At 44.1% G+C, this 16,759-nt stretch overlaps 2 protein-coding genes across 2 annotated transcripts; one reads left to right on the top strand and one right to left on the bottom strand.

Moving 5' to 3' along the window:
• The first annotated feature begins 65 nt into the window (after positions 1-65).
• On the top strand, positions 66-7,527 carry zgc:55558 (GTPase KRas). Its single transcript, XM_061846573.1, has 5 exons — positions 66-401; positions 627-746; positions 4,117-4,295; positions 6,738-6,897; positions 7,059-7,527. Exons 2-5 carry the CDS (start codon positions 636-638, stop codon positions 7,170-7,172), a joined length of 564 nt encoding a protein of 187 aa, XP_061702557.1. The 5' UTR covers positions 66-401; positions 627-635; the 3' UTR covers positions 7,173-7,527.
• A 1,857-nt stretch (positions 7,528-9,384) lies between these two features.
• cbx7a (chromobox homolog 7a) lies at positions 9,385-16,377 on the bottom strand. The gene is made up of 6 exons (XM_061847256.1): positions 16,071-16,377; positions 13,190-13,233; positions 12,980-13,045; positions 12,816-12,882; positions 11,573-11,873; positions 9,385-10,714 (listed from the first exon to the last, which is right to left on the bottom strand). The coding sequence occupies exons 1-6, from the start codon at positions 16,137-16,139 to the stop codon at positions 10,269-10,271; spliced, it is 993 nt and encodes a 330-aa protein (XP_061703240.1). The 5' UTR covers positions 16,140-16,377; the 3' UTR covers positions 9,385-10,268.
• Positions 16,378-16,759: the final 382 nt, after the last annotated feature.

The following is a 16,759-nucleotide window of genomic DNA, read 5'->3' as shown; positions in this document are numbered from 1 at the left end:
AACCAACTGTTACTTCTCCACTATGATTGGATATCATTTGGGTCTGTTTTAGGATTCCCGTTTCATTGGTCGGTCTGGTGTGGGGATTAACGCAATGATTCGGGCTGGTTTGCAATTGATACACAATGGAGGTTTCGTGAAAGTGGCGTTTACTTGCTCACAACTTGAACGTAGATGTAGTTAACTAGCAGTTAGTCGTTCTAAATCTCGGCGTTGCGTTTTAATGCTCAAACTGTAGCCGAGAAAAAGGCTCGAGGGCTCATCCCAAAGTGTTTTTCGACCTGCGGTTTACGTGCGGAAATAGTCTTTAGGCTAACGCTATGTAGCAAGCTAATATTCATCCATTGACGCGTCAACTCTGGACCTGTGAACTTGCACGCTCTTATAAATCACATTTGAAGGCAAGGCTGTTTTATTTTGTTGTTGTTTATTTACATAACACGGACTTTTGTGCTATTTGGCAACAACGGTAGTGACGTAAGTTTGAGACGACACGCGTCGAACGAGTGTCCAAGTTAAATCTGGGTCGCCATGTCACGGCGCTGTATCAGATTTGATGAGTTCGTCTGCTAGCAAACGCGTCCGTGTCTCTGTTTTTGTTGACAATTGTTTTGTTTTCGCGTCAGTTTGCAGGCATGACTGAATACAAGCTGGTGGTGGTCGGTGCAGGAGGCGTGGGGAAGAGTGCGCTCACCATCCAGCTCATCCAGAATCACTTTGTGGATGAATATGATCCAACCATCGAGGTGGGACTCACGTTTGCTGTTAATGTGTCAAGTGTGTACTGTGGTATTTTTGGGTCGTTCCATGTAAAATCCCTTCTGTGTGAGCTGCTGCATGGGTGTGATTTGGGTTAAACACAAACATATGCAGTCTGTGCAGCAGTCTAAAATTGAATTACCTCGTAAGGGTATTATGAGTATAATAAATAATGATCTTTTTTTTTTTTATCAGGTTTTCTCCAATTTCTCAGATGTTGTTGGGAATGTAAAGACGGGAACACAAAACATTTTTATTTTAAATCCCTTCATCACAATGAGGAAGCACAGCAGATGGTTAGTGCATCTGCCTCACAGTTCTATGGTACCGGGTTCAAATCCCGGGCTTGCTTGTGTGGAGTTTGCGAGTTCTCCCCATGCCTGTGGGGGTTTTCCACCCAGTACTGTGGTTTCCTCTCACAGCACCCCTGGGTGATTAAAGAATGTAAATTGTCCGTAGGTGTGAATATGAGTGTTAACAGTTGTTTGTTTATATGTGCCCTGTGATTGGCTGGCAACCAGTTCAGGGTGTAGCCCCGCCTCTCGGCCGCTTTTGGCTCCAGCACGCTCGTGACTTTAGTGAGGATAAGCGGTGCAGAAAATGGATGGATGGATGAATGATGAAAATTATTAGGGGAACTAACTCGCAACTTTAAACATTTATCCATCCATCCATCCATTTTCTTTGGGTGTTTAGCTGAGGTGCATTTGGAAGCGGTTTTAATACTACTGTATCACATCCAAACATGACGCACGAAGCATTTCGCACTGATATTCTTAATGTCAATTTATTTGTGAATGGTACTGGGAAATAATGAAAGAATCAGAGCTGAAATTGGTATTAAATAAATGAATTTTCAACTCTAGTGGAGCCTTGAGAAGCCATATATATTCATCCATCCATTTTCTTAGCCGCTTATCCTCACGAGGGTCGCGGGGAGTGCTGGAGCCTATCCCAGCTGGCAATAGGCAGGAGGCGTGAACTGGTTGCCAGCCAATCGCAGTGCAGAAACGCATTCACAATCACACCTAGGGGCAATTTAGAGTGTCCAATTATTGTTCCATGTTTTGAGATGTGGGAGGAAACTGGAGTGCCCAGAGAAAACCAACGCGGGCACAGGGAGAACATGCAAACGCCACACTGGCGGGTCCGGGATTGAACCCGGGTCCTCAGAATTGTGAGGCCAACACTTTACCAGCTGATCCACCATGCCACCCTTTAAGCTTTTTTTTTTTTTTTTTTAATTTAACACCAATTGAGGTGCTGATTTTGGTTTCATTTCAAAACTCTTTGGAAAGGTCTGTGAAAGCCCATTGATATACATACAATGAATGAATTATCATTTCTCCAAAAATATAGCGCTAACCAAAAGCTGAGCTGCAAAGTTTTTGAAGATGAGTGCATATGGCGGTTATACTTCTTATCCCTGACTTAATGTGTTTGGTGTGGGGATCCCTAATAGTCTCTCTATCGTATTACATCATTGATTAATATTTAATATGCTCTGTGTGAAATCTAGGCCCATTTATTTGAACACAAAGCTATTAATCTGCTGTATGGATAACAACAGGTGATCCACAGGTTCAGTCTACCTTCTGTCACGATTCCGTAGATCATTTTACACTTGAGACTGGGTGAGTCCCGCCATGCACGTGTCATGGAAACAACCCGAGAACAACGAGTCCCTGCATCTTATCATCACGGGATACAGATCCCGTCCTCTTCCCCCACATCACACACACATGCTTCTTGCTTCTCAGTCCTGGCATATGACAGGTTTTTATTGCAGTTTTTACTCTAGTTTTTTTTTTTTTTAATTGTGTTTGTACAATATTTTTGTGTTAGTCCTTGATCCTTTTGTCTCAGTATATTGTGTTTTCCGCTGTTACCATAGCAATTTTTTTAGGACAATATATTTTACCAGAAACTATCAAGATAAACGAGAGTGTCATTGATGGGTTCCATGCCACCGATATAATGATTTTAGAGCACTATAATGTAAGTGGATCCTGTTCAAGAACAGTTCACTTTAAATTCTAACATTGTAATGTTTAAGTACAAAAGATTTTTTAGATAAAAAAAATAAATGGACTCTGGGTCTCTTCACAAAAATTGCACTTACATGCTAAACATTTGGCACAGAGGTATAAATGGACATTACTGCCTTAACGGGCAATATACTGCAAATCAAGTTTCTGGTTGGTGAAGAAAAAGTGCCAAGGAACAAAGTTAAACAAGTAGATAAAAGCTGCATTGTTTTTTGGGGATGTGGGAGGAATCCGGAGTCCCCGGAGAAAGCCCTCCCAGGCGCGGGGAGAGCATGCAAACTCCACACACGCGGGGCCGGGATCGAACCCGGGACCTCGGAACTGTGAGGCCAACACTTTCCAGCGGCTCCACCGTGCCGCCAGCAGGAGTGTTGCTTACTATAATTGCCAATTAGTATTGACAATGTAATACGAGAGCAACTATGTCAATTCCTTTCTTAAAGTAATACACATTTTTAAAAAAAAAAACTTAGTTTTGAATGTATGAACAAGACCGTTTTACATGTCCTCTTAAATGTGGATTAAAAGCCTTGATTGTAATTTTGGAAGGTGGGATTTAAAGGTCACATTTGGAAAAATGTGCCGTATTTGACACTAGGGCAGGATGGCACATGATCAGGGACGCAATAGCAAGTGCTGGTTTTAGAAGGAGGAAGTGATATGGGAAAAAAATAAGTGTTTTCATTTTTGGAAAACAACTGAAACTACTGAATTAAACACAGTAATGTAATGGGTTACGTATATTTTGTAATTGAATTATGTAATCCTGTTCCTTGTAAAACGGCACGGTGGAGCAGCTGGAAAACGTTGGCCTCACAGTTCTGAGGTTCCGGGTTCGATCCCAGCCCCGCGTGTGTGGAGTTTGCATGTTCTCCCCGTACCTGTGTGGGTTCTCTTCGGGCACTCCGATTTCCTTCCACATCTCAAAAATATGCAACATTTATTCGACACTCTAAATTGCCCCAAGGTGTGATTGTGAACGCAGCTGTTTGTCTCGATGTGCCCTGCGATTGGCTGGCGACCAGTTCAGGGTGTACCCCGCCTCCTGCCCGTTGACAGCTGGGTTAGGCTCCAGCACTCCCCGCGACCCTTGTGAGGATAAGCGGCAAAAAAAAATGGATGGATCGATAATGCTCGTAACACATTTGCATCGTTGGGCAAAGGTCACTGGCGCAGAACAAAGATACGTTATTTGTCGTACGTAAAATGAATTCTTGCCTAATTTCTTGCGGGAAACTCATGTTGGTGCCCAGTGGTTGAGAATCGCTTTTGTAAGAAGCATAGACGGCGGTGTCCTCCTATGTCGCAGGACTCATACAGGAAGCAGGTGGTGATCGACGGAGAGACGTGTCTGTTGGACATCCTGGACACTGCGGGTCAGGAGGAGTACAGCGCCATGAGGGACCAGTACATGAGGACCGGGGAGGGCTTCCTCTGTGTGTATGCCATCAACAACACCAAGTCCTTTGAGGATGTTCACCTGTACAGGTACTTGTGATGTTCAGTAGAGTTCAGCTCACCTCAGTACACCCTGATTTGGCTTGGTCTTTAAAAACTGGATGTACACTCGTGTACGAGTTAACGCTGACGTCGTAAGATGCTTCGCTAATGATAATAGAGTGTTTATGGTCATGGTTTGAGATACATGTACAGTATTAATATAGGTAATTGTGAATAAAGACATTTGAGGAGGGTCAAGTACTCGCAGTTGTCCGCTATTCTTGGGAGATAGTTCTGGACCGTACTGTCGTTGCTCTTAAAATACTAAAAATAAAAGTACTGAAGCATTGTGTGTCAGCTACGTCATGTATGCAAAAAAAAAAAAAAAAAGTGTTTGAAAGTTCTTCTGACAGATTTGCTCGGAACTGTTTGAACTATTGTTTGATATTATGGGTCTGTTGTTTTGTGGACCCAAACCAAAGACACGAAAATAGAACAAAACCTTCAGACTTTTGCAGCCTTGCCGTCTTGTGATCCTTGAAATGCAACTAATATAGTGTTTCAGACATGACGTGGACGTTCTTGGATTTAATCTCACTTTGTGGGTTATATTTGTGCTTGTGATGCCTTTATTTATTTTTTTATTTCATCGTTCAACATTCTGGGAAACCATGCAAAAGGTTCTGACAGTAAAGAGGGCAGTTGGATAGATGCTCGTGAATTCACGTACCACAATGTGGTTTATGTGACCACACGTAGATATACAGTGAAGAAAATAAGTATTTGAACACCCTGCTATATTGCAAGTTCTCCCACTAAGAAAACATGGAGGGTTCTGAAATTTTCCTCGTAGGTGCATGTCCATTGTGAGAGGGATAATCTAAAACGAAAAATCCCAAAATCACAATGTATCATTTTTTTAACAATTTATTTTTTGTGATACAGCTGCAAATAAGAATTTGAACAACTGAGAAAACCAATGGTGCAGTAGCCTTTGTTTGCAATTACAGAGGTCCAACGTTTCCTGGAGTTGTTCAACAGGTTTGCGCACACTGCAGGAGGGATTTTGGCCCACTCCTCCACACAAATCTTCTCTAGATCAGACAGGTTGCTGAGAAACACGGAGTTTCAGCTCCCTCCAAAAATTTTCTATTTGGGTTTAGGTCTGGAGGCTGGCTAGGCCACGCCAGAACCTTGATATGCTTCTTACGGAGCCAATCCTTGGTTTTCCTGGCTGTGTGCTTCGGGTCCTTGTCATGTTGAAAGACCCAGCCACGACCCATCTTCAATGCTCTGACTGAAGGAAAGGGGTTGTTCCCCAAAATCTCACAATACATGGCCGCGGTCATCCTCTCCTTAATACAGTCCAGACGTTCTGTCCATTGTGCAGGAAAAACAGTCCCCAATGCATGATGCTACCACCCCCATGCTTCACAGTAGGGATGGTGTTCTTGGGATAGAAGTCATCATTCGTCTTGCTCCAAGCACGGCTGGTGGAATTATGACCAAAAAGTTCCATTTTGGTCTCATCTGACCACAAACTTTTCTCCCATGACTCCTTTGTGTCATCCAAATGGTCATTGGCAAACTTAAGACGGGCTTTGACATGTGCCGGTTTAAGCAGGGGAACTTTCCGTGCCATGCATGATTTCAAATCTTGACGTCTTCGTGTATTAGCAACAGTCACCTCGGAAACGGTGGTCCCGGCTCTATTCAGGTCATTGACCAAGTCCTGTCGCATGGTCCTGGGCTGATTCCTCACCTTTCTAAGGATCATTGAGACCCCACAAGGTGATATCTTGCATGGGGCTCCACTCCGATTTGAGATTGACCGTCATGTTTAGCTTCTTCCATTTTCTACTGATTGCTCCAACAGTGGACCTTTTTTCACCAAGCTGCTTGACAATTTCTCCGTGGCCCTTTCCATCCATGTGGAGTTTTTGGACAGCTCTTTGGTCTTGGCCATGTTACAGGTTTGAGTCTTATTGATTTTATGGGGTGGGCAGGTGTCTTTATGCAGCAAACAACCTCTCTCAGGTGCATCTGATTCAAGATAATACATAGAGTGGAGGTGGACTTTTAAAAGCGGACTAACAGGTCTTTGGGAGTTAGAATTCTAGCAGATAAACAGGTGTTCAAATACCTATTTGCAGCTGTATCACAATCGTTTTAAAAAATCCTCCATTGTGATTTCTGGATTTTTCTTTTTAGATTATCTCTCTGACAGTGGACATGCAACTCCGGTGAAAGTTTCAGACCCCTCCATGATTTTTAAGTGGGAGAACTTGCAATATAGCAGGGTGTTCAAATACTTATTTTCTTCACTGTATGAGGCAGACATGGTAACCACTAGTGAACTGTACGACCTGACGGATCGCCCTCCATCCAAAACAATCTACAGAAACGATTGACAATAGTGAACTGTTCCCCTAGTTTATCAAGGAAATTGCCTCATTTTGTAATGTCGGCGGTCTCGGCCTCTAATCGCAGAGAGCAGATAAACCGGGTGAAGGACAGCGACAGCGTTCCCATGGTGCTGGTGGGCAACAAGAGCGACTTGAGCTCCCGCTCGGTGGAGACGCGCCAGGCACAGGACCTGGCGCGAAGTTACGGCGTGCCCTTTGTCGAGACCTCGGCCAAAACCAGACAGGTGGGCAGTTGCGACGGCGTGGAATGTGTTCGGTCAGCTTTAGTGGCAATTCTTCGCATGTACCAGACGTACAAGGAATAGAAATCACAGTTGTGGGTGACGGGGGGCTGACATTTTCCCACCTCTACATAAATATGACCTACCTTTTGTGTTCCTTGTAGGGCGTGGAGGAAGCGTTCTACTCGCTAGTGAGAGAGATCAGAAGATACAAGGAGACCAACCGCAGCAACAAGAAGAGCAAGAAGAACACTCAGAGACGTTGCATCATACTATAGCGACACATGAGACCCCCCCCACTCCCACCCTCCCACAGCACTTGTCTCTCACACACACACACACAAAAGCCCCTCCAACATGTCAAGTAGACCACAACATATCCAACACATTTGTCCATTTAATGCTGTGACTGTCCAGATCAAACTATGGTTAGTTGGGTTTTTAACAGCAGCATTAATTAATATATATATATTTTTTTTTTAGTAAATAAAGTTTTCTCTTAGTGATTTGTCGCTAATACGTGCGCCGCAAACTGCCCTTTGCACTGACTCGTTTTCGGCCAAATGGCAATAGGGTGAAGCCTCGTGTCGGCTGCTGGCGTTTCAATGACTTTTGACATCAATACAGTAAAAGTGTTTCCTACAGACTTCATCCCTTGTGTGGTTTGTTGAAATTGGTGCGTCAACTTCCTATTTGTGTGGTTATGCCTCTATATCCCCCCCTTTTTTTTTTTTTTAAAGTGAAAAAAAAAAACACTTCACAAGAACAGTCTGCTATTTCAAATACTAGTATGTGTAATACGTGTACTCTACGGAGTCTCTTATCCGGGGTCAACTCCTTCCCCCCGTGAAATCACTTTCATTTGGTATCATGACATGTAAATAATTAATTTTAAAGGGGAATTACCACCTCTTTGTTGAGCCGGCCGCCCTCTGTTAGAAGAGATGGTGTGCGGAACACCGAGCTAGGACCGCCCCTGCTTGTTCGAGCTCTAGTTTTTTATCTTGCGAACGAGCAACAGTTGGGTTGGACAGAAGAGCCAATAGAACATAAATATGGTTCATAAAAGAATTGGCTTAGCAGCGTTAAGCAACTTCCATTTTTCCCTGCTGCTTTTCTCGTTTTGAATAGCGACGCAGGAGCGGCTGTCTGTAGTTTTACTTCTGGGATGAGTAGCTTGAAAGTGAAAGTGGGCACTTTATTAACTCAAATTTCTCAGATCCTTTTTAGTCAGAAATATGAAATGACCATCACAAGACAAAGATTAGATGCGGCAAATGAGACAAATTGAATTCAAATTCAACGTTTAAGTGATTTACTGATTGAAACACAATGTCTTTGAGTTTTAGTGACCTTCTATTGAGAAGTCGCTGTTGGACGGACGCAGCAAGCAAAGCAAGCAGAAAATTTGGATCAGGAACCCAAACAGTAACCTTGTACACGACTTCAGTTGTACAACCTGGTTTATTCTTTTTGACTGAGATCCACTGGCAGTCTTGTCAACTGCTCTATGTGGTAAGTGCTTGCGGATAAAGTGTTAAAATTTATATATTGAGCTCTGAATTGAGCAGAAAGTGACACGGCGAGTCATTTGGCAGAATTTGGTTTTTTTATATGTACTCTTCTGTATATGGAACCTGCCCCCTAGTGGAGATGTAATAGATTTACAACGTCAACGCAGTTTTAATAATTTTATGGTTCAAGCTACTCCATGATTCTTTGCCATTATTATTACTCATAAGACCAAATTAATATGTATTATGTTCAATCTCGACATTTATGTTGAATAGTATCAAACCAGCTTTAAATTCTAAAGCTACTTTTTTTTGTTCCACCTAAACATTTTTTTTTTTTTTTAATTGCATGTACTGGATAGGCGGCACGGTGGATCACCTGGCAAAGCGTTGGCCTCACAGTTCTGAGGACCTGGGTTCGATCCCGGCCCCGCCTGTGTGGAGTTTGCATGTTCTCCCCGTGCCTGCGTGGGTTTTCTCTGGGCACTCCGGTTTCCTCCCACATCCATAAAACTTGCAACATTAATTGCCCACTCTAAATTACCCCTAGGTGGATTGTGGGTGTGAGCTGTTTGTCTCTATGTGCCCTGTGATTGGCTGGCAACCAGTTCAGGGTATGCCCCGCCTCCTGCCTGTATACAGCTGGGATAGGCCCAACACTCCCCGCGACCCTTGTGAGGATAAGCGGCTAAGAAAATAGATGGATGGATGTACTGGATAAGTAAAAATGTTATTTACATCCATCAATCCATGATCTCAGTCGCTTATCCTCGCAGGAGTTGATAACAAAGTGTTAAAAAAATAGAGTTTTAAAAATTACAAACTCCCCTTTAACGTAACATGCATGTTTTGGGAATGTGCCCTTTAAAAAGTCAACATGCAAACACAGCAAGAACATGCAAACTCCACACCAATGAGGTCATGCTTTATTGCACAAATCAAGGAGGGATAAATAAATTTGTGCTGTAAAAAGGTGATCGTTTTAGTTCATATTTATTGGAAATGCAGTCAAAAAAAATGTTTTTTCCCAAGAAAAGACATGATTCCGACTTATACAGTAAGTTTAGTTTAGCTTACACACATTACATGCAATAAATAACAAAGGCTCTCTATTGTCTGACCTTACGTACGTCTGCCTATTGTACAGTATATTATTGTACAAAGCGTAACAGCAGCAGTGTAAAATGATATCTCCCCCTTTGAAAAGCACAAAGGCTAGCAGTGTAAAGAGTGGACTATCGACTGGTAATACAAAAATAGAACCAAGTAGCATTTATAGTTCTTTAAACGAACAGACAGCAAACAACAATACTTCTTTTTTATTTTTTTGTGCATCCCTCTTCCTTCTTCGTACGAGCAGCAGTCATTACTTCACTTTCGTTTTATTTCTGCCGCGACAGAAATAAACTCGGATCTGGGTGCCGACGTCCGTACCAAACGCATTTTTGAGAGGGGGCTGATGGAATGAGGCACCTAGAAGAACGTTACAGTATCTTGAGCACTGGAAAGCACTCGGGACATTTGAGTAAAAAGTAGCTGCATGGAAGAAGTGAGCCGGTCGGACCTGTGCCACTATTTCGGACTCTCCGGAATTCCTATCAAAACAAACCTCAGGAATAACAATCGAAAAGTAGCTGCTTGGAAGAAGTGAGTTCGGTTGACCGCCGTCTCACAATTTGTGTCTTAATCGCAACATTTACCATCTGTTTGTTAATTTCTTGGTGATAAACATCTTCTCAGCAGGAAAGGAGTGGAGCTCTGTAAACATGTTACGTAGACGACATTTTTACACATTGTTACAAAATGAGTGGGCAAGTCTGATTTTATTGTTGTCGAATGGATGCGCCGTCGGCCGTTGGTCTACCAACCCTTGAAGAAGCCCGCGGCCTCGGCGGCTTCTTGAAAAGTCACCGTCAGCGAGTTGATGGTCACCTCGGTCATGATCACCTTCCCGGGATGCTCCGATTGAGCGCTCGTCGCGGTAACCTTCCCATTGTCGACCGCCGCATCTCCTTTGACCGCGACGGCGACGGTTGTGTCATTTCCCAAACGATTGCCGGGACTCTCGGCCCTTGACTTCAATTCCACCTTGCCCGTATCACCATCTGACACGTTGCCCGCGGCGATAACCGCGTCCGCCGCTCTATCGTCAAGCGCAGCGGCGGCGTCCTTCGAACTGTCACGTGCGACGGTTGAGGTGCTGCCGTCTGGCGGGTCCGACCACGTTTGGGTGGCGTTCGCCTCCTCCGCGTCCATCTCGAGGTCTTGCCGCTCCACGACGGGAGGCGAGCTGCACTCGGAATGACCTTGAAGGCACAAAGGTCACTCGATGAGCCCGGTGATTCTCAAAACGTACACCAAGTGCCACATACAAAAATATTTGGTTCTCCGAGGACTACCATCATGCTCAAACAATTGGAACTGTAACTGATCCAGAATACTACTACTACTCGAGTTCTTACTATAACCTGGAACCTGTACCACATCACACCGGTCAAAGAATAGATTTCAAAATCGTACTTCTGGTTTTTAAAGCTCTCAATACCTTGAACCTAAATATAGTCTCCATCAATCAGTTAATAATTATTTAATTAACGCCGCATACACAAAGGTCGGTATTTGCAAATTCAACAATCCGTGGGTTTTTGGGGGTCCCTTTTCTCCGATATACGCAGAAAATGTAACTATTGTGGGACTAAGAAAAGTTTATCTTGAATTTTTAATAAAAACCTGGTGCAAAGGACGATGTGGAAGTGAATTGAGGAGCTTCAATTAACAATAGTGCTTTGCTTGACATCTTTTGGCCTCTTGGCGCCAAGGAACTATGCGCAAGTGAGTTGAGGAGTTTCATTTTCACAAAACTAGTGCTTTGCTGCCATCTAGGGAAAATTACAATTTTTTCCCAACTACCCACAGATCTCACTGATGCCACTCCCTAAAACGCAATTACTAAAATACTACTATTGTCTCTATGAAGCTCCTCAACTCACTTTAGCACTGAGTTGCCACCAGATGGCATCAAAGAGATGCTGTTGAAAAAACTTTTAAAAATTGCTAATGTCCACATCTTTATGTCACTAGGAACCGCTGCAATACAAATGAACTTTTTGCTGTCGCTAAAGATAGGTTTAAGATCGCAAAGAGGTCAAAGGTCACACACAAACCATCTAAGCTGTCTGGCCGCGGCTCCTCCGAGGTGCTTCCGGACTCGTGTTTGTCTTCTTCGCTGGCGTCTTCCCACTCCACTTTCTTCCCCCGGGGGCCGACAGCCCCGTCGGGGCTCTCACGGGGCCTGCGCTTGCTTCCCAGCTGCTTGCTCCTCCTCCTCGCGGGGCGACAGTACGCGCCCCCCCGCTCGCCGTGGTCCACGTCCGTGCTCATGGCACGGGTCAGCGACAGGCGCAGACGGGGCGGGGGCTTCTCCGGGGGCTTGTGGGCGCTCCGGAGGTCCATGGCGAAAATGTTCTAGAAGGACACACATTGGGGGATTTATTATATGAGGCAGGACAGGACTGGCCCCCTTCCCTTTAGACCAGTTTTTACTGGATAGTCACAAAATATACCAGGTACACCTGCACCAATAGTGAGGTATCACGACCACCTAATCAACATTTATATCTTAAATTTTAAGTTAACTTCCATGAAGTTGTATAAATTTATTACCAACTCTCTATTCTGTTCATTTCATAGCATTTCTCTTATCTGCACTGCTCCCAGTACAAGTGGATGATAAACAGTGACAAAAATAAGTATTTGAACACCCTGCTATATTGCAAGTTCTCCCACTTAGAACTCATGGAGGGGTCTGAAATTTTCATTGTAGCTGCATGTCCACTGTGAGAGGGATAATCTAAAAAGAAAAATCCAGAATTTACAATGTATGATTTTTTTTTTAGCGATTTATTTGTGAGATTTTCTTCACTGCATATCATATTTTTCTGCTCAATGAGATTTCAGTCTCCACGTGCTGCCTTGTCTGTAGTGCTGATCAGTGCAATTTAAAATATAAAATTTAAAATATATTAGCAATGTCATTAACCAATCACATTTGAAACTCGTCTCCTCTTTTTTTCATCTTCCTATTATTGGTTGATCAAATCTTTTCATCTGTACACATTACTATACTAATCAGCATCTCTCGTGAGTAAATATGTGATCTTTTCCATGTTGTTAGATAAATATTGATTCAGAACTGGTATTTAGGATTGACCGTTTCTATAAATAACAGATTAAGTATTGGATTAAGATGAAGTTGTAGTAGTAAATAGTTTGGAATTTGGATTTGAAATACATGAAAATATTAGTGAAACTAGTTTGAGGACTTTTCGGACATAGCTCAAACCCCTAAATATAAATGCAAGCCAGAAAAAGTGTAAGAAAATATGGAGATGCAATCCATGACTTTACCCGCAGGACGAGGCTTCTGGGTCGGAGGCCTTTCTTGCGGTAGGCCAGAGCTCTGATCTTCTGTTGACTGGGACCACCGCCGGAACACAAGCAAAAAGACAAAAGAGGTGGGCGCCAGAACAATAACAGCAACAACAAAAAAACGCTAAACCAACGCCTCTCACTTCTCCTCGTAGGCCAGGACAAGGCGAGGGTCCAAAATGTTGTCCTCTGGCTCCCAAGTGCTATACCTGCAAAGGTACCACACAAGGCGCATGTTAACATTTTCTCGTAAACGGCCGTCCAAAATATGGAAGCGCAGTCAGTCATCATGCTGGATGTGAGCGTATATTAAAGAGATGATGTCACTGGATGGTGACTCAGCGATTACTCACTTTGGGGGCCATCCCTGCCACTTTAGCAAGTACTCCACATTACCCTGCAGACAAGAGAACCGGGGAGTGAAAATACCACTAAAATAGATACAAAAACATGCACGTTTTTTTTTTTGTTTTTTTTTTTTTGCTTCCTATCAGCTCCACCGCACCCCGAAAGAGGATTCAACAGTTTGTTGCCACTCCCAGTTGATGTTTACTCTCACACTAAACACAAGACAATACAATTACACGTTGAGCATTGAACTTTTCCTTACGCAAATTGCTAACTACCTTCTAGCTAACAATGCAAAACACCATAAATGGGTTAGCAAATAGCATCGGTGCCTGATTATTAATTAACGTGTAGTTGACTACTTGTACATAAAACGATGGGGAAACACGTGTAGGCATATAATATAACAATAGATAATATTCTTTAGCATCTGAAAAACGTATCTCTATGTTGATCCGTGTTAGTGTATCTATATGTATGGTGTTGATTTGTGTCCTATGAACCTTGTGAGGATGAGTGGCTACGAAAATGAATGAATGTGTGTGTGTGTGTGTGTGTGGTGTGTGTGTGTGTGTGTGTGTGTGTGTGTGTGTGTGTGTGTGTGTGTGTATATATGGCGGCACGATGGAAAAGCATTGGCCTCACAGTTTTGAGGTCCCGGATTCAATCCCAGACCCGCCTGTGTGGCGTTTGCATCCTCTCCCCGTGCCTGCGTGGGTTTCCTCCGGGCACTCCGGTTTCCTCCCACATCCCAAAAAACATGCAACATTAATTGGACACTCTAAATTGCCCCGAAGTGTGATTGTGAGTGTGATTGGTTGTTTGTCTCCATGTTCCCTGCGATTGGCTGGCAACCAGTTCAGGGTGTACCCCGCCTCCTGCCCGTTGACAGCTGGGATAGGCTCCAGCACCCTCGTGAGGATAAGCGGCTAAGAAAATGGATGGAGATATATATATTATATATATATATATATATATATTATATATATATATATATATATATATATAGCTTCTCAAGGCTCCACTGGAGTTGAAAATTCCTTTATTTAATACCAATTTCAGCTCTGATCCTTTCATAGGTAAGATCATTATTTCCCAGTACCATTCACAAATAAATTGACATTAAGAATATCATTCTTCAAGTATACCCAAAATATCACATTACAAAATGCTTAGTGCGTCGTTATGTTTGAATGTGATACGGTAGTATTAAAACCCCTTCCAAATGCACCTCAGCTTAACACCCCGTGGAAATTTCCGGAAAGTTCCTGGAAAATGCAACTTGCACTTTGCCACGAGTTGAAAAGCTATTTTGTAACCGATGAGTAACACACAATTTTGCCGATCACCCTTCACGTTGCCAGCGTTGTAGTTTTCTGATGATGACGTTCTACGAGCTTCTAATTGGTTGAAATGGATTAAGAGTTCTGGGAAATGCGTTTTCATGCAGTTTAAGTAAAGGTGTTTGGATGCTTTTGTGGATTTTGGACCAGATACTCTGGCTTCCTCCATTCATCCATCCATCCACCCATCCACACGAGGGTCACATGCGACAAGGAGCCTATCCCAGCTAACTTCAGGCAAAAGGCAGACTACGCCCTGAACTGCGTGCCAGTCAGTTGCAGGGCAGATATCAATCCCACGCTGCCCGCTGAACCACTACACCATCAGTGACTCCTGGTTTCCTTCCTCATTCCAAAAACATGAAGGTTCCAAATTGAACCAGAATTATTGTCTCTGCCCTGCGATTGGCTGGTGACCAGCCCACGGTGTACCCTGCCTCTGGTTCAAAGGGCAGCTGGAGAGGAAATGGATGGAGGGATATTTTGGCTAAAATGCCATCGGATGTTTTTGAGGTTCTGTACATTGTGTGCACATAGCTTAATCGAGTCCACATCTGGGATCCAGAGCCAGGCAGCTGCCAAAACAAGGTCCACAATAGCATTTGTTTCATTCAACAAACATGCATGCGTTGGGGACGCGCATAAGATAAGATTCGAGCCGGGGACGTTTTGACCGTCATGCAGCCGCGCTGACCACTGCTCTGCCGTGCCACCTTCATCTACATCGATGCCAAGTTGAATTCCACCTTTATTGAGTGACTGACATTACGATACGAGCAAAAGTACAACGTGTACTTGTGCGCGTGTGGTGATGTCTGTCACTTTAAAGTGCGTGTGGAGGGGGGGGGGGAGTGTTATTCTTGTCAAATGGTGTTCTTCGGAGGAATGACGTCAGTAAACGGCCCCTTTCTAGCACGAGAGCCGCGCGCGACGTGACGGTGCACGGTCACAACAAGGGACTCTTCTAGAACCCCGCACCGTGCGGGGCTCGGATAGGTGGGGCCACGGGAACATGTAAACAACGTGCTGTTGCGCAACCTTGACGTCACTACTGCCGACCATTGCTGCGTACTGCGATCAGCACGCAACTTAATGTACACGAGTCTCTCTCTCTGTTTTTTTTTTTTTGTTTGTTTTTTAATAAAGTAGCCCAAATTCCTTGAAACACTCGCTGTGTGGGAACCGAACCCAAAATAACGTGAGTGGCTTTGGTCAGCCACCTTGCACAGTGTACACACCCCCTTCTCGCTGTGTACTCCATCTGCGTGGGCTCCTGCACACAAAACACGCTGCAGCATCTCCGCACAGCACAACTTCCAGAAATGAAAACAAAAGAGCGCGTATGCGTGCTCCAACAAAATGAAAGTCGCGGAGTCGGGGAAAATGTTTGTCTTTGGAGTGAATGGAAAGTGCGTGGCCTAGTTTTTGGGCGTTTGACCGCCTTCTTTCACGGGCGCGCAGCACCGCTCCGCCGTGGCGGAAAAGCACACGGAAAATAAGTTATGTAAGTTGCGTGGAGTGGATTGAAAGAGTCGGAGCTCACCTTTCGGACTCTTTTCTTCGTGATGGACTCCACTGCGAACACTTGGTCGCCGATGGATGACAGCTCCATCCCCGCTGCGAATAAGCAGCCTGCGTTCGGGCAAAAATTGCGAGAAGAAAGGAGCGAAAAGGGGGGGGGGGGCGCGTTCAGAAGGGAAACGTGTTGGTTGGTTTGGGACAGCAAAAAACGCCTCCGAGCCTGCTGGTTGTTCGTTTCGCTGCCGCGCAAAAGTCTTCTCCTAGCTCACTTTTCAAATCTGCGACACATCAACACGGGACGACGCGTTGCTTTAAGTCGCGCGCGCGCGCCCGACGCCGTTACGTAGGGCCGAGCCCCCAAGCGCGTGGCCGCGCACGCAAAAGGGAGGGAGAGAGAGAGAAAGAGAGAGAGAGCGTGTATAAAGTCAATGTAGGAATTAAGGAGTTGAAATTTACAAATTTTTTTTGATTGCATATTAAAGTGTTAGTAGAAAATACCTCGATTTACTAGTAAATTGAGGTCACTGTGATCCTATTCTATATTAAATCAATCTCCCCAGCATTAGAATGAATTCAAATGTCATTAATCCGAAATGAATCCCTTCATCGACAACCAGTCGATTAACAAATTAATCAGCAACTACGTCCATCCGTTACCCAGGCCCCTTATCCTCAGAAGGGTCACAGGAGAGCCGGAGCCTAAACAAGCTA

Source organism: Syngnathoides biaculeatus, chromosome 16 (assembly GCF_019802595.1).
Source record: "Syngnathoides biaculeatus isolate LvHL_M chromosome 16, ASM1980259v1, whole genome shotgun sequence".
Classification (NCBI taxonomy): Eukaryota; Metazoa; Chordata; class Actinopteri; order Syngnathiformes; family Syngnathidae; genus Syngnathoides; species Syngnathoides biaculeatus.
This window is presented reverse-complemented; position numbering and strand designations above follow the sequence as displayed.